The sequence below is a fragment of the Macaca nemestrina genome, chromosome 5, assembly GCF_043159975.1.
Source record: "Macaca nemestrina isolate mMacNem1 chromosome 5, mMacNem.hap1, whole genome shotgun sequence".
NCBI lineage: Eukaryota > Metazoa > Chordata > Mammalia > Primates > Cercopithecidae > Macaca > Macaca nemestrina.
Genome location: NC_092129.1, coordinates 21,065,802 through 21,093,422, shown reverse-complemented (window position 1 = coordinate 21,093,422; position 27,621 = coordinate 21,065,802). Strand labels below are relative to the sequence as shown.

Below are 27,621 nucleotides of genomic sequence, written 5' to 3'. Positions count from 1 at the left end.
TTACAGTTCTTAGCCTATCTGAACCTAGCTTCCTAACTTCTAAGATGCGGCTGTAGCTATTATCTTCCTTACAGTATGCAGATGTGTACAAATTTCTTCAAACTTTGCTAGGCTTCAGTAAGACTGCTATTATCATTGCTCTCCAGTAAGCTTTAGCATAATAATGGTGTAAACTTGGACTAGGCAATGTTTTTATGAATTATAGCACATTTTACAAAATAAGCCTTCATGTGGGCTCATTACATACCATTTAAGAAACAAAACTTCTTTTACAGAATTATAAAATATTCTTTCATTCCCTACTTCTTCCTCTGACATCCAAATTTTTTTTTAATTAAAAATGACCTCTCTTCAGTAGTGAATTCACAAAGGTCCTCTCATCATCCATAAGACTCTTAAAACATGCACTAGGCAACACAGAAACCCTATTTAGAAGTAGAGAAAACATGCAGTAAGTTATATAAGATATTCTCCCTGCCAGGGTCTTTTTCAGGAGATCCAGTGTACTCTGAGGTGCCATGGTTGACTCTCCACGTGTGCAGGTGTGGCAGAAAAGCCAGCTGAATAACCAACCCTCCCAACCACACTGCTTGCCCACACCCTTTACACCCACACCACATTGTCCTATGTTCTCTAGGAAGTCTGCTTTGCTGGCATGGCCATGCTTTCTGGATTGCACAGTGTCATGAACTCAGAAGGCATTCTTATGGGCAATGGCTGAAGTTTAGCAACAGTCTGTTGATTACTGGTGGTTTACAACATCCCACACAAGTGGTGTGTTATTTTAAGTTGTGCTTTGGAAACTGGGCTCTCTATCCCACTTGGGACCACCCTGTGTTTAGCAGTCATATAAGCAGCTGCTTGCTTACCTTGTTAACATCTGTCTTTCACATGTACCCTGTCCTGGAGATTGAATTTTAGGGCCTCCCCATAGCTCAGAGGTGACAGTGTTGAAACAGCTCCAGGATCTAGTTGGAGCATCTCTCAGGGCCACAGTTCACAGCTAACTGAGAGGTTAGTGATGTTAGCTCATTATAAGAACTATGTTCTTTCTTATCTCATTCAGGCTGCTATAACAAAAACACCATAGACTAGGTGGCTTACAAACAGAAATTTATTTACCACAGTTCTGGGGACAGGGAAATCTAAGATCAAAGCACAGCAGATGTGGTACCTGGTGAGGACTCACTTCCTGGTTCACAGATGGCCATCTTTTCACTGTAGCCTCACATGTTGGAAGGGACAAGGGACCTCTCTGGGGTATCTTTTATAAGGGTACTACTCCCATTCCCGAGGGCTCTGCCTTCATAACCTAATCACCTTCCAAAGACCCCACATCCTAATACCATCACATTAACGATTAGGTTTCAACATATTAATTTTGAGAGGAGGCAAACATTCAGTCTGCAGTAAACTCAATGTTAAGGTCTTCTGGGACCAGAGTCTTCTGTACTCCATTCAGTCATTAATCCACCAATTTATTTATTCATTCAGGCAGTCAGTCAGTCAATTCATCAAGCATTTTTTGATTACCAAATTTTTTTGAATGCATTTTTTGAATGTCAGGCACTGTGTAAGAATCATGTATATACAACGAGCAAGAGACACAATCCCCGCCCTAAAGGACTGTAGTCCAGTGACTTTGTGTCTTCTAAGAGTGAGCCACCTAAGGGCAGTGTTCAGTAATAGCAATCAGTTTTCAGTTGTTACTGCAATTGATATTTCAATTGTGATAAAAAAAAATTCTGTGAATTAATCTTTCAAAAGAATCACGACTTCCTTAGTCCTTTTTGTATCAAAAAATATGGAGGTTTCAATATATAGAGTGCTCTAAGAATTCTCCTCAGAACTCCATTAAATGGCCTGGATTCATTCCTTTGTCAGTAAAACAAATTCCTTCAAGAGAGGAGTAAAGGAGTTTAGAAATCAAGATTATTAAGGAGATAATAAATAGAAATTCCTTTTATTTCACTGGAGGTCTCTGATCCTGGAGAAAAGTGGTAAACAATAGACACTGAAAAGTACAAAGTGAGGAAAACTGACAAGATTTCGCTTTACACAGAAAGGTACTTCTAGTGCTTCAGGTGTCCTGTTACTACCATTTCTTTGGAAGAAGAAAGGAGTGCCTAGACCATTGAAAACGTTTTTTGTTCAGAAAAGAATTCCTAAATAAATACTAAAAACACATCTCATTATTTAATTTGGAATGTGCTGGGCTGGCTGACTGTTTTTAGAAGCCCCTTTCTTCAGAAATTCTACTGAAATCATGTGAACATTCTTTGATAAAGACTTCCCCATAACAAATTTCTAGAGATATGTTGAAGGAGCAGCACTTTTACTTTTCTGATTTAGAAAGTACTCCAACTGTCTGCATTAACCACAATGCTTATATAATTGGAACTATTTCTTTTTTAAATTAAATGGAGCGAGGAAGAGACCCTCCTGCCCTGGAGCCTGGTCTACTTCTCCAGTCTCATTTTCTATCACCCGCCACTACATATACACCCTGTACTCCAGCTATACCATTCCAGGTGAAGTCCCTAAACAAGGCAAGCTGAAAATACAAATGGCAGAAATATTTGAACAATTTCCTGGGCTTATTAAGGGATAGCCAGGATGACTGGAGCAGAGCCATGGCAGGCAAACATGCTCTTCTTATAAGAAATAAGACTCAGACACCTATACCATTAGGGATCCTTGACTCATTATCTTTCTGAGCAATACTTTCACAAAATATGCATTCCTTTGGCCACACATTTTGCCTGTGGGCTAGGAGTTAAACATTCCCTCTCCAGACTTATTCAAGGAGCTAATTGTCTTCTACCCAGACTATGAAAATGGCCTCCTAACCTCTTCCCCATTGGGCTCACCCTCTACACTGAAGCTAAAATTGCCTTTCTAAAATGCAAATCTGATTATTTAAAAAGAAAATTCTTTAATGGCTTGCCATTGCTTGCAGCAATTTCTAAGTAGAGGGTACCCCTTCCCCGCCCCACCTCACCCCAGGGAGTAAACATATGGAATATGGGGGCATATCAGAACCATCTCAGGGATTTTTCAAAGCTTCACACACACAGGTATGTGTGGCATCATCACCACCCCTCACCCATGTCCCTTTTGCTCCCATACACATTTCCCATCCCATGAAAATTGCTGCCATGCTTGCTGAGTGATGGGTGTTATGTTGTAGCCCTCAGTTACGCTGAGGCATAAAAATGGTTGAGCAGCCGTCATGGCAGAATAAAGTCCAGATTCCTTAGCATGTCCTACAAAGTCCTGCACAATAGCCTCCCTGCTTGCCTCTTCAGTTTCATCTTCACCCATTCGCCATCACACACCCTGTGGGCCAACATCACCAGTCTGGAGAATTCCTGAGCCAGGTTTGCTTTTCCGTATTTGTTTCTTTATTCTATTCTATTTACCCAGAATGCACTTTTCCTCTCACAGCTAGTAAATTTCTGTTTAACCTTTAAGAAGGCATCAACAATTGTATCTTCAGCCAAAGTCTGCCCCTGGATTCCAGGCTTGTACATCTCCACTTGGATTTTTAGAAAGTATCTTAAACTTAACATGGCTAAAACGGCCTCCTGGACCCACTTCCCACTACTTATTGCTCCTGCAGTCAGCCACATCCCCAACTCATAATCCAAGTCTTTGTTGCAGTCTGTGAGGGTATGTATGATCTGATCCTACTCCTATCACCCTCCCCTCACCCACTCTGCTCTAGCCACACTGGTCTCCTAGTCCTGAACACACCAAACACATACTGAGCTCAGGGCCTTCGAACTGCTGTTCTATCTGGAATGCTCCTCTCTCTTAGATGTCTCTGTGATTCATTCCCTTATTTCTTTCAAGTGTCTGATCATAAGTAATCACATCAGAAACCACTGTTTATGGGACAGTATCAATTCACCATCACCTTACATCCCCTCCCCTTGCTTTATTCTCCACGGTACTTACCACTACTTGACATCCTGCACTATTACTGTTATTATTTGCTCCCACTAAAACATAAACTATATGAGGGCCAGCTTTTATTATTTCTATTCTCTACCATATCTTCAGTTCCTAAAACAATACTTGGCATATAGTAGATGCTCTGTAAACATGTTACTGTCATTCTTGTTATTTGTTAACTCAACTGAAAAGTGATGTGGGACTTCCATTTAAACATACTGCACTCAATATATAAATTTTCTTCAGTTCCTTTCCAAAACCCCATTAAATTAACAGCAAATAGATTTTCAAAATGACACATAGAATGGAAGTGGAGACATCAATAAAGGCTAGCCTGATCACATTTAAAATTATGGCCCCCTCTTCCCAGTCTCCTTACCCTGCCTTTTCCCTCTATAGCACCTATTATCTTCCAATAAGTATAAAGAAAGAGGGGAATGGATAAGAGAGCTAAATCTTCATTAGTAGGTAGTTTTAGACCTTACTGTAAACAAGTACACAATAGATGTAACAGCCAAAAGATTTAGAAATTGGTTATTTCTGGGAAGTACAAACTAAGAATGAGAAGGGAAGGGACAGAGAATTTATTGTTTTGTTTTTTAAATAAGCTGTCTAGTACCATTTTACTTTTTCAATCATGTATGTTTACAATTTATGCCAAATAAAAATTCAATTAACAAAATCCCAAAACCAAGAGGGAAACTGTATATCCACGAAGAAAAGTCATAATACAACTTTGTCTATTTTTATTCTTTACATAGTGACTACATGTCTTGTTGAACAGAATTTGAACATATTAAAATAGATGACAAAAACTAAATATTTAGACTATGTAGTGGAACGTATGATTTATCACAGTCATTTCTTGAAAACTTATGAGTACTTCATTGACATTACATGCATAAAGCAAATATCTAGCTGAAACATTGCTGAAAAAAAATACGTCATTTGGTCAGTAAATTAAATAAACTGCAGAAAGAAACTATTTAACATGAAGCTAAAGAGAAGAGAATCAAGCCAATGGGCTTTGCCACAGACAGGGAATACACAGGGAACAGGGAAAGGATCAGGCTCCCCCTGCTTGAGCCTTGCTTTCCTCATCTGTAGATTTAGGGGTCTCAATCAGGTCATCTCAAGTTCCTTAAACTTGCTTAAAAAGCACCAAACTTTGAGTTAGACCTTGACAGACTTCCCTAACTCCTTTTTCCCCAAATTAAGCTATGACAAAGATGACCGTATGTCCCAGTTCACCTAGTATAATCTCGGTTTATATCTGTTGTCCTCGAATAACAATTAATTGCTCTTCCTTTAACTCTCAAATGTGCCTCCACTTAGAAGATAAATTACATGCTCCTCATACCCATGACTATATTCATTTTAATCTTGTTTTATATTTGTAAGAAATCACACGAATTTACTTTTAAGCTTACACATATAGCACTTCACAGCTTGCTTTCTCTTAATACTTGGAGAAACTTCAGATTCTTTTGTGAGTGGTTTGTGAACTACCAAAAGTTTTTTTTTAACTTGGCTGGGTGTTATGACTTATGCCTCTAATCCGAGCACTTTGGAAGGCTGAGGCAGAATCGCTTGAGATAGGAAGTTTGTGGCTGCAGTGCGCTATGATCGCGCCACTACACTTCAGCCTGGGTGATGGAGACAGACCCTGTCTCTAGAAATAAAAATAATTTTTTAAGAACTGAGTAAGTCAAATGTAAATTTTCCTTCTCAAAAACAAATTATTCAGTATGCAAAACATTCTGTTAAGACATATTTTCTGATAACCTTAGAATATGTGGTACTAAAAACTATGACTAAAATATTTGCGGAAGAATTCATTATCTTAGGTGATATATTTTAATAAAATAGTTCCAGAACACGGCCTTCTACCTGACTTTGACAATAAAAACAATGTTCTCAAAAGAATGTTCTCTCTGAAGATTCTGGGTCTCATCTACCATCATAGGTCTCATCTACCATCACCTGAAATAAGCTAATCAGTTACAAACAAGGAAATATACTTAAAAAAAGAAAAGACAGGTTCTCACTCTGTCTCTAAGGCTGGAGTGCAGTGGCACAGTCATGGCTCACTGCAGCATAGAACTCCTAGGCTCAGGCAATATTCCCACCTCAGCTTCCCAGGAATATACCACTTTTACTGCACTGACAAGCTCTGTATGCTAGTGATTCTCAAATTTTCTTTAAGGCTAGGACCAAGAGTCCTGCCAATCCCCTGAACAACAGCTCACACATTATCCAATGAACTTGAAACACTCCTGTCATAGTGAGCAGCACTGAAACAGATTCCATAATTGATTACTCAGTTTCAAGGCAGATTCAACATTGCTTGGTTTTCAAGTTACAAAAAGTTGCCTAGTTTTACTCAAATATGCACTATCCCTGATAAAAAACATGTTTCATTATGAAGAGCTGTGATTTATTTCAGCATTTTTTCCCCACTTAACCACTTAAGTCACTGCCTGAGGAAATTTCTCTTTAAGGAAATAAATACCAGGTTCATTAGAAGAAAAAAAACCACATAATTTTAATTCATTTTGTTTTAAAGATGCATATCTTTAAAAAACTACTTTAAAATGAACTAATATGTTAGACTGGATCATGCTGTGGTGACTAATGTATTGTCTAGCCTTAACCTAATGAAAACAAAAGAAAAGCGAGTTTGGCACTCACTTGCACTTTTCATCTCTGTTAGAAAGTATGTCTCAGTTTGGATCTGAGATCAGGTTTGCTTGGTAACCTCAAAGAGTAATTTTCCTTTTTTTGTTTCTTTCAAAATTTCCTTTTGATCATTTCAGACAGTTCATCCTTTTGAGTGAGAAAGAGTAAAAGAGAGGAATGTTGAGTGAGGTTAAGTAAACGGAGAATCTGTCACATAAAGCAAGTTTAAATCCTAGTAAGAGCATCCATGCAGGACAAACGGAAGCATTATTCTTTTGAAAACATTATTCTTTTAAACAGTGTGTAATGACATCCTCCCTAGAGACTTTCCATGAGAGGGGAAAAAAATTACTTCCTCAGAAGTCGTTTTCTGGATTCCAAGCATAATAAGTGAAGCACAGTTAAAAGTCAAACTTGTGTTTTCTTTATGCAAGAAGGTTCAAAATTAGAACTGCAGAAAGGTACTTATAAGTTTCTCCAACTTGTCTTTTGGTTACATACTGGTATGGCTGTGAACTAAAAGAGCAAATAAGAGGAAAGGTTACTGTTGTTACTTTACACCTATAAATCAGTGAGTGTGTCCTTACTGTAAAATTTGAGCTGAACATATTTTCTGTTTCAAAGGAGAAATATATGACTCATATATGCTGAATGTATGATAATTTATTAAGTTCCTTTTAAGTATATCATTTTCTTATGCTCAAATGGAAACTATGGATTATTTTTCTAGTATTGTATGCTGCTGTTACCTTCTGAGGAGCTGATTGAAAATTTTATGCTTTTGAAAGTTGGGTGCTACTTAAATATCAGAAGTTGGCTATTGTTTTAAATATTTAAAATGTGTTTAAACAACAATTAAGGTTAATAAGCAGAGAAAATACTTTTTTTGATTCAAATACTATTTTACACATTTAATGAATATACATCCAAAAAAAGATCTCTCTTCAAAAATTTTGGAAAATGTTAATGCATTTTGAATATAATGGAACAGAGAAGAAAAACACTAGAGAAAATTCACAATTATGATGTTTATTTAGCAAAATAAACTTGAAAAAGTTTTCCTATTAAAAAAACATAAGAATCATATCCAAGTTTTAGATTCTCCATCTTCTTTGGTATGAAAATCAACATTCATAATAGAAAATATTTTATTTTGAAAGGTTTAGTCATTGGGTGTACAACAGTTTTCCATATAAGGAAAATACAGTATTATCTGTAATCATTTTACTTATTGAACCACCAATGAATGCATACAAGTAACCAATTATATGTGTGCAGAGACCAGCATCAAGGAAATATTCATTCAGATAAATGTTTTCTAATAAAATATATTTTAAGTTTTTAATGATCTTCTGCTATCATTTTTTGCTATATTATCTGAATAGCCATCCAGACCTGTAGTAAAAGATCCTATTAGTTACGTAACTCAAGAAGTACTTCCCCAAGGAAGCTGACACCATCATACCAGGACTTAGCAACATTTATCTTTCAACATGACTGTGCCATTAAAATTTTTTTATATTTCTCAGAATTGTATTCTTCAGTCTTTTCCATAATATAGTATAAGGAAATTGCTAATAGCATTAAATTAATATTAATAAAACCCAATTCTATCTAAACCTTTTTCTCATAAGAAAAAACATTACTTTAAAAAACAGACTTTTTGTTTCTTCTAAAAGTAGTCCTACATGGATTGCTCAATTAGCAATGACAAACACTTCCAGAAACACCATAGGACCACCAAGCTATTTCTACTGCTTTGATAAATTCTTTGCCTGCTCCAATTTCTCCATGTTCCTGCTTTTTTGTGTCAAAATATCTTCCCTTAATTTGTTAAAATGAATCTAAGGGGAAAAAAAATCTGATAATCTGGGGTAAAGACATTTTATTTTGTATAGCTTCTTGTGATCACAAAATGGCCAGGGAATTTATATCTTCAGTGCTAACACTGTGATTGGGAACAAGAAGAGTACAACCACAATAAAACACAGCTATCTATTAGAAGAACTGCATACAGACATCTTTGGCCATGTAGGCTCTGGGCCCTCTGGAAATAAGTCAGTTGCATTGCCAACATGACAAAGAAAATAGCAATGTTCAGGATCAAGAACAATCTGGTATAGGAAGCAGACAGTGATGGGGCCCTGCTGTGAATAGTTGTCATCATCCGTGCCTGTCCAAACCGGCCTTTCATCAAGCCCCCATTTTTATGTTTTTCATATGTTACGTCTGCAAAATCTAAAAGGTCTTTCATTTCTTCATCTTCATCTATGGGTAGTTCTTTCTGTGCCAAAATCTGAGCTTTCTGTCTAATCTTTTTCTCATTGACTTCAATCTGTGCAAAAATATCAGGGACAGCATCCACAAATTGATAGCGCTTGCCTGCCCTTCGGTGTTTCTTTGACTTGCTTTGCTGCTGCTGTTGCTGTGATATGGCAAAAATCCTGTCAATGGCCTCCTCAGTCTGTCTCTTATCTGAAAATCTCAGCAGGCGCTCAGCAGTCTTCCTAAAGCTAGCTGTGTTCCGGACTCGGGACAGTATCTGCTTCTCCAGCAGCTGAAACACTGGCTTAAAATGCTGCAGGTTCTGTTCCACAATAGCAGCATAGTCCTTCACCTCAGGGACAATGCTGCTCTTGATGGCTGAATTCCGGTCAAAGAGAATTTTGTGACGATCAGCAATGACCTGTGCAAAGGCAGACTGTCCTGTGGCCTCACCTGTCCACAGGTACGTTGCGTAGGCATGTTTGCTGGTGGCTACGAACACATCCAGTTGCTGAGAGTCTCCGTGGATAGTGAAGCTCTGAACATCTATAGATGGCCCTATGAAGAGGTAAGCTGCCCTGGTGATGGGACTTCGGAGGTGCATGGTGACATTCACATAGTTTGTCCCATTGTAGGGATAGCCCCGAGGATATGTCACTGAGGCAAAGGTTGCTTTCTCGCTGTAGCCAGTATCGTCCATCCAGTACATTTTATAGAGACCATCTCTCTGCCTGATGAAAGCCCCATGGACACCATCTACCACAGTCTCCTCAAAAGGAACATCCACATTGTGGAAGAAGCTTGCTGCTGTCTCCAGGGGACTCTCCTCTCCCAGGTGTATTTGGTCTACAAGGAGAAGCAGCTGTGGATGTAGGAGGATGAGATTCCTCTGAACATTCTTCAGGTTGAGCTGGGGGTTGTAAGCTCCCACACCTTCTCCTCGGATGAAAACCACCCCATTTTTCTCCTCTGCTGCAACCACTCTCCCCTGACAACTAGCTGCCAGGTCATGCTTGTATTTAGACCATTTTGATGAGCAGTCTTCTGTGACCTGACCCTCCCAGGGAGAAAAGCAGCTCTTTGACACAGCTGGGGAAAACATCAAAACATTGTTGAAGAAGGTGTACTTTGGCCCGTACAGAGCCTCAGTAATGAAAGGCACACCATTGGGAGCAAAAGTAAATGAGTTTTGATCAGGATGTTCATGCCCTGCATTAAAATTTCTCCATCCTTTGATCCAATCTTTGTATTTGTTTCTGTGGACAATGTCATATATTGCACGTCCTCCCAGTTTTCCAGACTTGAAGGAAAGGAAAGATCTATTGATTTCTGCAGGTAGTGCACTTCCATAAGTCACGACACCCCAGTCTTCAAAATAATGCAGTGTAGGGGTGCCAAAGTCTGGAGGAGGAACCGATTTCAAGCTGGCATCATACCTGAAATTAATTTTAAAAAATTAAATGGTTTTCTGATGGAAGTGAAAATAACACATAACATGGTAATGTGGAAGATGCGACACACAAATGCTACCCAGAGCACTGGCAGCACGGAGTGGATTAGGGACAGTTCTGAAAATATCCAAGGACAATCAGTATACACAAAGGGAAACCCTTGGTGACTGGAAGAGGAATATTTCTTTATCATTTGTGATCCTTGGGTTTGGGCCCAAAATGATTTCTGCTCTCATCTCTACATGGACCATCTTCATTTGATGATGTCAGAGTAACCATCCAATCTACTGGGCCTCGTGGATTTAGGCATCTCATCCAAATTTCTGGCTGAGGGGCTCCTCTTCTAGAAATGCCATGTTAGAATCTGGACTCTAACAAGCCTTGAGCTGTAATGAAGTATAGTTCTGCAGTAACTGATATTACTGAATGTTTGGCACTGAAAGCAGTTCTCCCTCAAGATTTTTTTCCTTGAAAAAATAAACTGAAATAGAGAAGGACTTCACATATTAGATAAAATGTATCACCAACACCACATCTCAGAATATAAACGAATGAAGTTTCAGCCAACTGACTTATACTGGGGGATTTATAATTGTGCCTACCACTGACTAGCCAGGACCAAAGGTTTGGTTTTGTTTTAATCTGCAGATGATGCCATGCTTCTTGGACAATAAATCACTTCTTATTTTTATTTATGATAAATGTTTATTCTTAGTACTATGTACTTTTTCCCTAAAGTGAATCAATCACCTGCAGTAGAGTTAATCTTATTAGTGTTTGATTTTGACTGCTTCATCTGTTGTTCTACAGTCTCAGTTTCAAGACATCAGAAATTATATCTCTACTTAGGTCTAGTATAATGTTGGCTTAATAAATGTGATTTCACAGGTGTAGATGTAAGCTGAATGGGCCATCTTACTCTCAGTTTTTGGTCAGTTTGCATATTGCCATAAAGGCAGATTTTTAAGTTAGACTTAGCATTAAACTGACCTATTATATTAATCCTGTAGTTAGCTTTATAGAACTCTCTTGGTTGGATATTTACGGGTAACTTATTTACGAGTCACACTATTAAGTAATTACGTCATACTCCTGAGAGAACTCAAGGATGGTTGCATCTTAATATATTTAGTTTATCTATGAAAATAATCTTAAATTGTTGGTTAAACTATAGCCAGTTACCATTTTACTAATATTTTTTCCTCAATTTTTTATATTTTGAAAAGAAAGAATAAAGAGAAGCAAACCACAAGAAAGCTTGTTTTGGAGTTGAATGCAAATTTCAACAGCTTGAAAAGACATCAGGGATTAATGACTAATCAGTTCCCTCTAATTTTGATTTTAACTTATTGGATGCCAACAACATATTTGGCAATACTTTAAAAAGGAGACCCAAGCTTCTCTTTCTGGGCTTAAAAGATTAAGGCAAAAAAATTTACACGGTCCTTTTATTATCAAAGTGAAGCTGTCAAATACTGTCAAACACTTTTAAACACTTTTGAAAATTTAGCAACAGCTTTGCTATTAGAAGATTATAATGCTCCATTTACCAAAACAAAATATTTTACTACCTTTTTTTTGGTGTGATTATCAGAATAACCTAAATTTTGTGTTTCGTTTTATATGATTTCAAAAAATAATGTAAAATCAAAACATGTTTATTTATGAAATAATGCAAGTGTAGGACATTTCTAATATGAGAACCAAAAACTGAAAACAGTAATTAGATGTTAAACATAAAGAAATGTTTCTAACACTACCTATTAGGTACTATGCTCACTACCGGAGTATAGTGCACACGTACCACTGCATCTAAAATAAAAGTTGAATTTTTTTTTTTAAAAATAAAAGTTTCTAAGAGTTTCAAAAACTGTGGTATGAGTTGAATTGAAACTTCATATACTCAGGTGGCATGGAGAAAATATTTAAAAAGTGCTTTAGTTTTTCTTTTTAAATGCAAAAAAACAAGTGCATAGCACGAATAGTACCCTTGGGTACCATTTCTCTTTAAAGCTAGCCCAGTGTGTCATACCAGAGAAATTCCGTGTGCAGAGTGCACCAGCGCTGCCCTTTGGACGGTGTTCCTGGACCTTCCACCGCACGGTTCCTTCTGATTTGGTCAGCTAGCCAGTTACCACTGCCATTACGCATGACAAATTTATCAAGGAACACTAACTGGCTTTCTGGACCATAAAACCAGTTGTAATTTGAGTCCGCAATAGCCACAGTCCTTTGAAACCCTAGGGAAACAAGTTGGAAAGAATTAAGATACATTAAAAACTTCATACTCCTATATAGGTCTAAACAATGATTTTTCAAATCTAGTTGCAAATTAGAATTGCGTAATTGAGGGGATAAAATAAAAGAAAAATCACAATCCTCTGATTTTATTCCAGACCAGTTAATTAGAATCCCTCAAAAGGTCTTCATGATATGTTGTGTGTAAGCTTGTATTTGTTATGTGGTACCTGTCATTGGTAACAGAAGTGCTACACCTATTGTCTGCCTTTCTCATTTTCCAGTGTTCATGCTATACATGATTATATTTGCATATATACATGGGATATCCTCTTGCGCAATTTGGGTTCCTGAACCTGGAATGAACACTAGCTCTCCCACAACTCAACATGCATTCTAGGCCAAGATAATAAAATAACATGCTTTAATTTGGCTTCAATAAAGTCTAAGTTATACTACATATAAAGTTCAGGGGAGAGACTGAGTTTCTACAGGAAGAAAATTTAATTCCCAGAGTAGCTCTGCCAGTATGTACTGCTGGAAGTTAAAGGAGAGAAAATGCAAGGATCTTAAAGCCATATATCATTTTTGGAATAGGGAAGAAAAATAAAAGCAGGTAAGACTGGATACGCTCCATGTGTTCATGAAAAAAGAAGCAGCATGGGAGAAAACTCAGCCAGACAAAAAAAAATGCTACTAGAGTATCAACTGTAGAAAAAAAAAAAAAAAAAAGGAGAAATGTAGTTGAAAACAGATTGCTTTAACATAGAACCTCTTCTAAAATGTTACCATGATTATATTTATAATTTACAGCTAATGTTTTTGTTCCTAATAATTTAGTAAGTGATCTTGTAAGTATACCCTATTTTAAAATGATATTTTCTGAATCTTCTACTAGTCTGTGAATTCCTTGAAAGCAGGAGATGTGTTTTATTCCTCTTTGAATCCTCTGCCTAGTACAGTGCCTGGCATACAGATGTTCAATAAAAGTTTGTTTAATTAACACAAACATATAAATGCGGCTTTTAGACATGTTCATACTGTCTTTTCCACTTTAGGAAGTAGCCACAGACACAGCTCACAGCAAATACAATTTCTGATGTTGTTAGCCTTTAGATCTCAGCTTAAATTACAAAGCACTGAAACCTCTGAAAGGCCCCTTGCTTTAGGTAGCCTTTGTTTACTAAGATGAATTGCAAAACAGTCCTCTCCTATATGTCTAAGAAAAAGCAACAAAGCAAATTTTTTTTGAACGTAAGTCTAAACTAAATCTTAAAATGGTTCTTATGCTCTGCAGTATTTTTTGCACTAGTCCAATAATGGAGATTCTATTAATCTGTATGTATACTACCAGAGCCAAAAGATTTAAATACTGAATTCTTTGTTGTAGGTCTAGAATCACCATTTAAAAATTGCATTTCCTTGGGGAAGGAGGAGGAAGTAGGGGATATGTATCCTGATAAAATTTTCCTTTATAACTTGTTCTAACATCTTGGTCCTGTTTTAGAAATAAAAAAAGGTTACAAAGTTCTCTAGAAATGAATACATTATTAAATCATGTATATCTTTTTTTTTTAGAGCTAGTTTTCTTAGAAGGCTAAATGTCACAGCAATAAGAAATTACAAGTTTTACAGCAATTTTTTTTTACTTTTCTATACTATTTACTTCAATAAAATATTAAAATACTAAAGCTCCAACTTAAATGTGTAGGTGTAATCCTTCATTTTGAATCGTGTCTGTGTAGTTTGAAAGAAACAACTGAAAACCAAAAATTAAAAATAGGATTGATCAGGGATCACATATAAAGGAAAACTGACAGGTAATCACAAATGTTTATATTTTGCTTTCAATGATGAAGATGAGTCTGTATATGTACTCAAGTTTGGATCTATATATAAAAAAAAGTATTGAGGGGCCTAGAAATTATATTTAATCCATAACCCTCCAAGCTTTGTAATACCTAAATCATAAATACATTAGCCTCCAAAATGTTCTGGCTATAGGCAACTCTTGAATTCAATTTTTCTTTGATTAAAAAAAACTATTTAATTTCAATATGACAAACTCTAAGGACCTAATTTCTCTGCTTAGTCTAGCTCATTTTCATAATCAGAAAAAATTACAATAGTTTAATGTTTTCACACTTCTGACTCCTCACTGTACCTGGCAGGATGGTTCTATACATAAATGCGAAGTGTTGTTTAAGCCACGGATGGCCAAAGTGGTTGATGTTGAAGTGCCTCTGGACGAGAAACATGTATTGGAAGAGTGATCTAGTGGTGTAGCTGCCATATGCAACTCCTTCATAGAGGGAGCCATCCGTCACCTCCCTGAGCAAGATCAGAGATTTCTCCATGATGGTCAGAACTTGTTTGGTCCATAAGTAGGCTTCTTGAAGATATCCTGAAGGATGAAAACACATGGAAGCAATGACTAAAGGCTGTGACAAAGCATAAACAAAAATATGGCCAAATAAAACCCTCTGAGTTATCTAACTCGTTTATATTACAAATTGCATTTCGTAAAACTCCAACTTGTCAGTGTATAAATAACATCCTGTAATCTAGGTTTGTGATGGTCCCTGGTATAAGTTAAGAAGTTCTTCCTGGCTAATATGGTGAAACACTGTCTCCACTAAAATTACAAAAAATTATCTGGGCGTGTTGGCAGGTGCCTGTAGTCCCAGCTACTTGGGAGGCTGAGGCAGGAGAATGGTGTGAACCCAGGAGGCGGAGCTTGCAGTGAGTGGAGATTGCGCCACTGCACTCCAGCCTGGGTGACAGAGCGAGACTCCGTCTCAAAAAAAAAAAAAAAAAAAGAAGTTCTTGACTCTATAAATGAAGATAAACCCTTAAATGAGTATCAGTCACTTTCTGATCTTTAATAAACTCTATCACATGTAAGATCACAAATGCATATAACTTTATGTTGGCAAGAGAGGATTTGTATATTAAGATTTTAATCAGTGTTCCTAAAAAACAATACTTGAAAATATTTTTAAAAGTTTATCTCTTCACAAAACTTGCATCATTATTTTATAGAATTTGTAATAGGTTGCACATACTATAAATGCTAAACAGACAGTCTTCAATTCATATTGTCATTAGACAGCAACCTCTCATCCTTTATGTGCTTTAGATCCCACAGGATCTGAAAAGGCAGCAAAGTGGGGCTGAGAAACCAATGGAAAGGCAAATTAATAATGAAAAAATCAACTAGGAATCCTGAAACCACCAGAAAATGAGCTACATGATTTTGTCCAAGCAATTCTTCCATCTGTCACATTTTAATCTCCCCACTGAAAATCAAGTCTATAAAAATTTATAAAACCTTTTAACTCAGAAATGCTCGCTTTCTAGAATTGCTGCACTTAGTTGACAATAACAACTCCTCACATTTCTGTAACATTTATAATTTATATAGCACTGAGCAGAATCTTAGTTAATCCTTTTAATAACCCAATTATGTATTATTGCCCCAAAACAGAAAGGCTCACTTGTTCAAGACCTCTGGCACATGACTAAAAATGAATACAACTTTAATCTCAACCTAGGTCTTTAGATTTAAGGGTTCGCTTAAAAACACGCCACCCTTGAGAATAAAATTAAGCCCAATGCTTCCTGGTGTGGATGTAGCCACACTGCTTTACTGCAATTTGGTCCAACCAGCTCTGGGCCTAAATATAGGTCACAGGCTAAGACTTGGCTCCTGACTAACGCGGGCAACTCAGCTCTCAGGCTTGGGTACGCAGAGGTGACTGTTCATCATACCCTGGCCTCTTCTGCCACCTATAGCTGACATGTCAATATTCTGGATAGTTTTCGATTTCCATTCTCTACCATTCCAGTTTAAAATTCTAATTATGTTCATTCTTTTCCTCTGTGTCTTCCATCTCCCACCAGATACCAATGTGACTGATGCCTAAAATCAGGCCACTGTCCCCAGGATACCAACATTACCTAATTTTCCTTATTTGTTCCTTACAACAACCCTCTTCAGAAGATATGAGGCCATGTCTACCAAAATATTTTGTAAATTGCAAATCTCTGTCAATACAAGGTACTGATATTGTTGTTAACTGAAGCTATGCCCTGTATTTTTTTTCTGCCACCCGTATACCTTGCCTGGAACGTTCTTTAACTTCCCCTTAAGTTCTCCTATCTATCTTCAAAGTTACAGGAAGAAAATTACCGAAAGAACACTGCTCTCTTGAATTCCAAGTTAATATACTCATTTTATATTTAACCATAAGGCTTTTCATGGTATCTTTTATTTTACTCTCTGTGGTTATTGTAACTACGGTGTAATCATTTAAACATTTCACATCTGTCTTCTTTCCAACTGATTTCTACCTCCTTCTGTCCAGTCTTGTCATAAATGTGTGTACTTATGTGGGGGCTCTGGAAGAGTGTCTGCCAGGGCCACCATAACTTTAGTCAGAAAATAAATGCATAGGAAAATTCCTGCCAGGGCAAAATGACATATTTTGATTCAATCTAAACCAGTATTATTTTGGGTCACTGCTTATTATTTGGAATAATGTTATTTAGAAAGACTGAAGAAAGAAACTACTCCTCTTGTTAAATAAATAAAATTTTATTTAAGGAAATAAAACTATAGTAGATTAAATTTAAGCCCTGAGGCAGAAATTTGGCTCACCCAAGAGATCCTTTCACCATTTCATGATGGTGTTGTTTCACAGGCCTGGGGGTTTATAAATGGTTTGTTAGTGGATTAACACATTGTTTGCATTTTGATGTTTTACTTTTCTTTTCCTTTCTATTTGTTTGTTTATTTATTTATTTATTTATTTATTTATTTATTTAAGACTGAGTCTCACTTTGTTGCTGAGGCTGGAGTGCAGTGGTGGGATCTCGGCTCACTGCAACCTCTGCCTCCCGGGTTCAAGTGATTCTCCTGCCTCAGCCTCCTGAGTAGCTGGGATTATAGGCATGCGCCACCACGCCCATTTTTCAGTACAGACGGGATTTCCCCATGTTGGCCAGGCTGGTCTCGAACTCCTGTCCTCAAGTGATCTGCCTGCCTTGGCCTTCCAAAGTGTTGGGATTATGGGTGTGAGCCACCGCGCCTGACCTGATGTTTTAATTTTCTTTATGTTTTTGTGAGAGTAGGGGAAAAGGGGAGCTAGCATGAAAATTCACTTTCATAATTAAATTTTGCTTAAGTTATTATAAATGAAATTTCCCTTCTGAGAGAGATAACAAAATACAGTTGAAAGAGATTGAACTTTATGGATGGCCAGAAGTGGGTCCAAATCCCAGCTGCCTTATATGGTTGATGTGAAGATTGAATAAAATATGGAAAAAGACTAGCACGTGTCATATGCTCAGTAAATGTTAGTTTCTTTTCCTCTAAGACCCAATTAAAAGTGAAGGTTGGTTGATATGACAAGGGAGAAAGCTAGATTTGGGTAAAATCTGATGTTGGATAATCAACAAAATGCTTAATAATTCTTATGGGGAATATAATCGAGTTAAATTCTGTTAGATTTCCAAGCCCCAATTATATATTTAATATTCTAATAATTCCCTGTGATCTTAGAGCTGCTTTTCTTAAACACAATCTTAATCATTTATAGATTTCTACAGAAGTTGTAATTTAGAGTTAAAAGAACAAAGAAAATGTATTATTGGCAATTATGCAATATGTTAAGGCAAAGTAGCTACACAATCCACAAAAGTTGCTTCCAATTTGGATGTAAATAATCCAGATTGGTTGTTTTAAATATTAAGAGGGAAAAATAGTAGTGGTGTTATGATTCCCATCTGTGTGCTGGAAATCTTCATTTCAAATAACAAACCATCTGTTTAGCTTTTTAAAATTTCGTTTATTCCAGGAGGGCTGTCTTCACTGTCAAAATTCTCTGGAAAAATGAATATTCATCACTGACCCTGAGTTGTGAAGATTTGTTCTGGGATAATCACAAGCCATAATTAGATAACATGCCGGCTAATATACTAGCGGAAAATAAGGAGGAGATGTCCCTCAATTAACTAAGAGACACTGTAGGGACTACTTCATCTCATGGGTTTAGTTAGGATCTAAGTATGAACACGTACTAAGAATGGTTATAAAAATGCTTTGCTCACAACATGGCAACTACGACTTCTGTCAGCTCAGGCATCACCTCGGCTGTGTCCACACACACCTTGATTCATCAGGACTAGGCTTCCTGTGAGCAAAGCCATGCAGTTGGTGGGCTGATGATTGTGCAGGTATTGAAATCCCCATCCTCTCCTGTATGAAGTTTCATACATATACCCTGAGGCATTGGCAATCACTTCAAGAAACTTCTCCTGTTGTGTCTTGCTCAGGTAGTTGTACAAGAAGTCATAAGCAGTGGCAAAACCAACCAGGGAGTGAGCAAGCGGGACCTCATCCCAAGGAGCATCTTTCACCAACCTGTAAAGGAAAATAAATCATGGAAATGAGTTCATCAGACTCACAGCTTTCATTACACTTCTAAAGTGTCTATTTCTCAGAACTAAAGGGCACAACTGAAGATACAATCCAAGGGCTTAATGACACACAACTGACTTCCCTCCACATTATAATGAAACATATAGCATAGCTTGTCTAAAATGTGAAAATTATACAGTTAACAGTTTTCTCTCTCAGGATTCTGGCAACATCAAGATGTTGAGAACTTTTACTTTTGATTTTTTTATTCATGACAAGAAGTAGTAGAATATATTCAAAGAGATCTAAAGCATAGAACATGTGTTGGCAGGGCAAAATTCTCTGGAGTACGAATTTAACCAGTGCTCACCCCATTCCTCCTTTTTGCTTAAATAAGACACTCTCAGTTCTATGCTTATGGCCACCTTGCTAAGACAGTTGAACATATGTATTTCCTCTTATTTGCCATAGCTGGTCAATGCGAAGGTATCGTGGTCCATAATCCATGACCTCTCAATCTGCACAGACCCACTTGGTCATCACCATGGTGCGAAGCGTGACTAACGTGAGTGGGAGCTGATTCTAACTCAGAATTTTTATATCCCTCTTTCCCATAAACTGAACTGCACTGCCTTAAAGGTCTTTCAAATATCTTTGTAAGAAATCTAAAAGTTGATCTTCTGTTAAGAATTACATTGTCATTTTCCAGGAAGCCAAATTTCTGTTTGACTAGTTATATTATTCTGCAAATTAGTGTGTGGCTTGCATTAAGCAGGAAGCAAAAAAAAGGATCTTTCACAATCAGAATTCTAAGGAATTATCCAGAAAACCCTTCCCATCTGTTCAGGATGTATTTGAGTAATCTCCAAGTGAGGGAAACAAATCAAAAGTGTGCTGTACCTGTGGGAGGCAGAAGCAGCACTTAATTAGGGATGAAGCTAAAGCTTAACATTTTTTATGCCACGAACCTCTTTTGGCAATCTAGCGAAGCCTTGACCTGTTTCTCAAAATGTTTTAAAATTCATAAGACATAATTAAGGATACATGGAAATCTATTCTTTTGAAATATAATTATCAATACACATATTTAAAAAATAGTAATACAGCTAGCTTTTTTATTAAGACATGAAATACTAACATTTAATAGCAGGGATAATAACTACCATAATTTATAAGTGGTAATAAACATAAATTTTGAAATATCTATAACAACTGTAATGTAGTATGAAAATATCTGTGATAACCTGTCTGTAACTTTGTTCCAGATTCTCCCAATACCATCACAATTAGTTATCTCTACTCATGACTGGAAGAAATGTTGGATTTCAGTTAAAGTTAGTAAAAATTAAGATGTATTAGTTCTCTCAAACAAACCTTACAGACCTCAGCTTAAAAATACTTTAAAATGTTCTGAGAGACTACCTCTTCCAGATTATGTTTCTCCTTTAGAAGTTTATGCTAAAGAAATGGCCTAGGTGAGAGCTTCCCTGGTCACCCTATCAGAATTTCATCATCCTCCCAAAATAATATTTAATTCCCCCTTTTTTTCCCTTTAGCAAATATATGTATGAATATGTCTATGTATATGTATCCCCTCCTAGAACTTAAGTTCTACAAGGGCAGGACTTTTTTCTTCACTATTGTATTCGCAATTGGATCCCCAATCATAGAACAGTGTGGCACATGGCAGATGCTCCATAAATATTTTCAGAAAGAAGGAAAAAGTGGAGGAACAAACCTATAACTCACTGTCAGCCACACTGCTGACAGTGATTATGTGATCATTATGAAATCAGGAATTTGGAGAGATCCCTTTATATTTAGTAATAATTTCAGCGTTTGGTTACCATTCAGTGTTTGGTACTAAAAAGATTGAGCAGTTTCTTAGTAATCTAGTAACAGACAAAGCTGCCTTGCTCTAGCCAGTCAGCTTGCCGGTGTGTGTACTATTTGTAAACAGACGATGAGTGTGTGAATGAATTCCCAACTTCTAGGAAAAAACAATTCATACTGCACACACATTGCCAGGGAGTTGGCAATATCATCTTCACTGACTCATGGTGACTGGTGGGCCAGGCAGGGAAGTCAGGTCATTTGTTTCCCAACTTGTGTCACTGTACCATGTCATGATGCATCTATAAATGGCAGTATATACACCGACTCATGATAAAGCTGATGTCAATGAATCGCTACCAGCCATCAAACCCTCACATGTGTGATTAACCAATAAGTTTATTTTTATAGATAAGCAGAACATTTGATATAATTCTCATCCTTCAGGAAATGTCATGCTAATTTCTGTGAAAATGTCTAAGCCCCAACATGCAGTTTGTTGATTTCAAACAGTTTCAAATTCAATGAAACATTGGCATCCCAAAAGAAAAAAGTTTATGGCACCTTCAGGTCTGTCCCTCTATCATTAGAAAAGCTGACCTGTAATAGTTGTATTTCTAAAAAGTTATCTAAATCTTTTACCAACATGGTCTTACCCAGCCTTAGATACAAAGTGAAATAATGGAAGAGACTATATTTTACAGTCACAAAAACCAACGGAAATTTGCTCTTAGTTCATAGATGGCAGCTGAGAAACTATCTTATCCAATGTGATCCTGACCAGTAATAAATCAGTTCACTGTAAAAGGTGGTTAAGTGGGAAATCATTTTTTTAAAAAACCAGACAGACATTAATTTATGAATTGTATTTCAACTTAAAATATATCCATGTGTCCACACATTCACCAATCTTTTGAAGGTGAGCCAAAACCTATTCTCTGAATATGGGTCTACAGATGGAGTTTCATTGTTCTTTCCTGCCAAGAACACACATGACACATCATCACAATTTCCAGCTTTGGTTTCTTTATAATATAGGAAGAAATTAAAGATACCTGTGAGGGAACGCAGAAGCCTTCTAGATTTTTATGAGTTTTTCCCTAATCTTCTACAAATCTCATTCACACTATATCACGACAGCAATTTTTTACAGTAAGTTATTCCAAAGCTTTTAAGTTGGTTCTAGAAATATTAGCTTTTTCTTTTTGAACTCACACTTTATCTATTTATATTATTAAAACTGTCTCATTACAGGTATTAGGGAAACTGTGTTACCTGGTTTGAGAACAAATACAGCTGACACTTGCTCAGCAGGTAACTGTACTAGGGGGAACAGAAATAAATGTAAAGGGCAACCTACAAGTCCTGACATTCAGCTACCGTGTTACATAAGGAATGGAAGCTATGTTCACTGGCAAGTTAGTTAAGGGAGGTTAATTAAGGAAATATTTACGCTATTCCTCTTTTGTAAACTACACTTTCACCCCTTAGAGCAGCTGTTCTCAAAGTAAGGCCCAGGGAGGGGGCTTCCGAGACTACTATATTTTGGAGAAATCACAAATAAGAATTATTTTCATAATAACATAAAGATGTTATATGTTGATATTTGCACTGATGGTACAAAAGCAGTATTAAGTAAAACTGCTGTAACCTTAGCAGGAATCCAAGCAGGGGCACTAAACTGCCCTAGTAGTCCTTGTATGATTTTGCACTGCCATGCACTCATGTTTTTGTTGTTGTTGTTGTTTAATTTTTAAAGCCAATTTTATTTAAAAATGTCTTTGATGAAGTAGTAAAAATGATAAATTTTTATAAAATCTCAACTCTTTGAGTATAAATCTTTCTAATATCCTATGTGATTAAATGGAGTACTAAATTACAAGACTGTCACAAATAAAAGAAGTCATGCACTGAGTTGAGAGCTGAGCTAGCTGGGTTTTGTCATGAAATGTGACAGAATGATCAACTGACAAATTATAATTATTTTGTCATTTTTACGTGACAGAATGATCAACTGACAAATTATAATTATTTTGATTTGGGTGTTAGAATAGAAATTTTCTTGAAAATAAACAAGGAAGGCCTGCCAGTTCAAGGAAAGCTGAAAGCCTTTGTTGCCAGTGACAAACTTGGAGCTTTCAACCGGAAATAAGAATTTTGGAAAATCTGTATCCATTACCAAGAGCTTAAGAGCTTACCAATACTTAAAGATTTTTCTGATGAAATCAGTGAGAACATCAACAAAAATGATTTTTATATTGTATAAATAAATGTGTTAACATTCGGTAGACTGAAATAACTCAGTGAACAAACATGCAAAATAACAAAGGCATGATGTTATAAAACCATGCACGGGTAAGACAGCCACTCCTAAGTGTAAAATACGTCAATGGATTTTAATGTAAAAGAGTATGAAGAGTTCATTCACATGGCTTCAGATTCTATACTGCAATTAATTTTTATGGAACCACTACCAGTCAAGTTTTAGTGTAGTGTCAAAGAAGAATATTCACAATTATTTGAAAAGATTATTAAAATACTCCTCCCTTGTCAATCACATATTCCTATGAAGCTGGATTTTCTTCATATACTTCAACCAAAAAAACACATAGCAACAAGCCAAATGCAGAAGCAGACACATAAGATTTGCAAAAACGTAAGACAACACCTTCCTTCTATTTTTTGTTTTAAAAAACATAGTTTGGCTGGGTACAGTGGCTTATGCCTGTAATCCTAGTGCTTTAGGAAGCCAAGGTAGGAGGACTGCTTGAGCCCAGGAGTTCCACATAGCAAAACTGTCTCTACACAAAATAACTTTTTAAAAACTAGCTGGGCATGGTGGCATGCACCTGAAGTCCCAGCTTAGGAGGCTGAGGCAGGAGGATTGCTGGAGCCCACAAGTTCAAAGCTGCAGTGAGCTATGATTGCACCACTGCACTCCAGCCTGGGTGACACAGTGAGACTCTGTACCAAAAAAAAAAAAAATATATATATATATATATGTGTGTGTGTGTATGTGTGTCTATATATAGTTATTTTTTCCTAAAAATGGTTATTTTAATATGAAATGAGCTGAACAAACAAATGTTTCAAACTTCTCAGTTTTAATTTCTAATATGGTAAACTTTGATAGACACAGCCCGAATAAACAAAGCTGTTTGAAGGCCTTGTTAATTTTTAAGAGTACAAAGTACTTCCAAGTCCAAAAAGTTTAAAAAATGATGCTTTGAATATTTGCAAAGGTGAATTTATGTGAAATAAATTAATCTGAATACAGGAGAGAGCTATTGATTTTCTGAGGGTAAGGGTGGAACGTTGGTGTGGAAAGGCATAGAGTTGGTCATGATGTGCTGTGTCTATGAATGAAGCTGTGACTCTGAAAGGAAGAATGAGCCATAACTGTTTTTCCAAAGTTGAGCAGTCTCATTAATCCAAATTTTTGTACCAATTTTAAATGGATAGTCTGCTTCTATTATCATAAATGCTTTTTAAACGATTATGTAAGGAATATAATAGTAGGCAATCTAAGAAGTCTGTATCACTAAAAATGTGACTCTTTATTTGATTAAATAACCATTAAAAGGAACTCTAAAAACAATGTTGGTATCTATTTTTATTGGTATAGATTTGAACTACAAGTGATTAAATGCTTCCATTTTTAAAATTTTCATATAGTTTTGATATATACAGTCTATAGAAAATAATTACCTGTGAAAAGATTAAAATTTAATATTACAAGGTTCACAGAATATTATTTAAATTTGTATACTGTTGTCTTAGCCCAGGCTACCATAACAAAATGCCATAGGCTGGGTAGATTAAACAACAGAAATTTATTTTTTACAAGTTCTGGAAGCTGGATATCTGATATCAGGGTGCCAGCATGGTCAGATTTTGGTGAGAGCTCTGTTCCTGGCTTTTAGAAGGCCACCATATTTCTGTGTGCTCACCTGGCCTTTCCTAGGTGTATGGTGTGGGGATAGGGCAAGTGTGAGAGAGACTGCACAGGAGTACAAGCTCTCCGGCACCTCCTCTTATCAGGGCACTTATCCTGTCATGAGAGCCCTGCATTTAGGACCTTCATCTAAATCTAATTCTCTCCTTTAGGCCTTATTCTCTAAATACTTCCACACAAGGGGTTAGGGCTTCAATATGAATTTTGAGGAGGGTCCCATTCAGTCCACAGCAACTGTCTATTTCATTTACACAAATATTGCTAAAATAAACACTTGGAATAAAAAGAAATTAGGTCTTTGAAACCAAAGATGTGCCAAGAGATCACTCATACTTATTTAAATTAATCAACAGTATACAAGAAACAAATAACTAGGAACAATAGCAGAACTCATAATTCCCCTTATAATTAATCCTATTTCCTAGTACTTTTCAGAATCTAACAATTTTATAGTGGGCTGTTCCATATGTAGCTATGTTCCAAAGGTCACGATTTGATCCACAGTATAGGCAAATCTACATATTTTTTGAAAGTGTATTTAAATGAGACTTTATGATTTGTCAGACCTTTCCAACAAAGGAGGAGAACTCCATTAAAATGATCCATGTTCTTTTTCTCATTTTCAGAATAACTATAGTTTTACCAACCTATAAAATATTTACTTAGTAAATCCATAAAGTAGAAGATTCACGTTTAAGATCTGGTTTTATACAGTAGATAGTTATGGAACTACAAATTTAAGTTAAAATGAAACAAGCTTTACAAAAATTATAAATTTACATTCAGAACACAACGGTGAACTCCTTAGAAATTGCAAACTCTAAAATTACCAGGGTAGTGCACCATCAGCTTCCCATTTGCCAGCTTTGCTGCAGCTGTGTCTGCTGTACATATGCCACACCTCTGTCCACGTGCACTTGGCCACACCATCAAAATAGGCCAGAATTAGGTCAACTCTATTTTAAAAATGTAAATTAGTCTATTCATTCTAAAAGTCTCCTGAACACAGTAACTTGATAGAAAACCATTTAATATTCAACCAAACGCCTTTGTGTGTTTGGAAACAACCTCCAGTAAGTTAAGACAGTCATGTATTACCACTCCTTTTAAAAACATGACTAATGCAGCAATGATTCATCATTTTTTTCCCTCCATTTTAAATGCAAAAACTAACCATGAATGTTAAATGTTAGTAACATGTTAAATTTGGTATGGAATTCCTATAAAATGTAGCTAAAGGGAAGTGGATTTCTCACCTCTGTGGCCTCATCTGTAAAGCACATTGGGCCTTGGCAGACATTTGCCAAGAGGATCAGAGTAAGCCTAGAAGATAGAGACTTGATCTAGGAGGCTCTGAGTGGGTAGTCAGCAATCCAAGGGGAATGTTCAGCTAATCTCTGGCCTGGCTTGGCATCCATATTCTAAGTGTTTGATCAGGTGGCTAAAGGTTAGCCCTGGCATTGTGAAACAAAATGCACAGGGAGGGAAAGGAGAGGAGGGTGTACTTCATATTAATTAAGCACATATTATGTGCCCAAGCCTCTACATACATTATGTCATTTCATCTTCTCAAGTCAACATTAGGTATTCCATCCCCATTTTATAGATTGTGAAAAGGCAATTTGGATAGGAGATTACTTGTTCAAGGCCACATAGTTAAAATGGTGAAGCTGAGAATGGAAACCAGAATTATCTGAATCTAGAATGGGTTTTACTTCTTAGTGAGGGGGAAGAACGGTGCTTTCAAAGAAAGTCACCAAGTTTGCAATAAGAACTGAGTCAGAACATGCCAGAGTCAGTGGCTCTACCAACAGCTAGGCAGAAGGGTCTATATGCTGAAACACAACACAGGGTTCTAAGCGTTGCCATTTTCATGACACCAAGACAGAACAAGGCATGAGATCTGAGAAAAGGGGCACACAGTAGAAGAAAAGATACTACAATGCTGTGCTCATGTGTTTGCTCAGGGCCCACCCAAGGAACATGAGACACCAATCATCTAGAATTCCTGAGCAACTCTTTCCCTCCCTCATGAGCCTGTGCACCTAATGTACTACTCTAAGGTAGAGTTGGTCCAGGGGATGGTGGTTCTGGTTTGCAATTCAGAACCTTGGGCCCCTTAAGGTAGTAACAAACACTATCTTCTTGATCAAACCCTAGCCAGGCTCCTCTGTGCCTTCTTCTTGGCTAGGCCTCAACCTCATTCTATGAAGAGTAAACACTAACATGTTTCTAATAGCTCAAGGTTATATCCCTGAGATGACCCTCTCCCTGTTGAAAGTGTCTGCCTAAGAAACTCAGGGCTTCCAAAAAATTTGTTTGTTCCAGTCAACATTTGAGGATAGGGTCTCTGTCTCCCAGTCTCTGTGGGAGGATAGAATTCTACCTTCGATAACTGCCACTTAGCAGACATGTGATTAGTTAGCCTAATCACATGTACATTGACTACCCTTTGTCATTTTTCTCTTTCCTGGCTCTACTAAGCCCCTGCTTGCCCTCCTCCCTTTAAAATACCTATTCACCTCTGTACAAATTGAAGTTCAGTTCAGTTTATGCTGAACTCTTTCCCTTATTGAAATAGTTACTACTGATTAAAACTTATCCTTGCCACTTTAGTGTCTGGTATTGTTTACCTTTGACACTGGCCAGGGCTAGAGTACACAGAAATGGACAATGAGCTTTCCTTTTTCAATATCTACTTTGGGAACAAAACTACTTTCCGTTTCTGGAAACAATTGCTAGAAGGGTGAACAGTATGACAGAATGGGAACTCATTGTATGTTAAGACATTTTCAGGGAAAATAACTTATGCGCCCTGAAAT

General features: G+C 36.8%; 1 protein-coding gene across 5 annotated transcripts in view; it reads right to left on the bottom strand.

Moving 5' to 3' along the window:
• Nucleotides 1-1,060: 1,060 nt before the first annotated feature.
• The window catches only part of LOC105465466 (dermatan sulfate epimerase), a 164,850-nt gene continuing 138,289 nt past the window's right edge, over nt 1,061-27,621 (bottom strand). For 3 of the 5 annotated variants that reach the window (XM_011713911.3, XM_011713909.3, XM_011713912.3), the window contains 4 exons: nt 18,761-19,014; nt 14,755-14,994; nt 12,385-12,592; nt 1,066-10,337 (listed from right to left, as the gene is read on the bottom strand). In XM_011713911.3, coding sequence (XP_011712213.2) covers nt 8,579-10,337; nt 12,385-12,592; nt 14,755-14,994; nt 18,761-19,014 — 2,461 coding nt within the window. In that variant the 3' untranslated portion in view covers nt 1,066-8,578. Of the gene's footprint in view, nt 10,338-12,384; nt 12,593-14,754; nt 14,995-18,760; nt 19,015-27,621 lie in introns of all 5 variants that reach the window. The other 2 variants (XM_024787845.2, XM_071096343.1) reach the window with 2 other exon arrangements.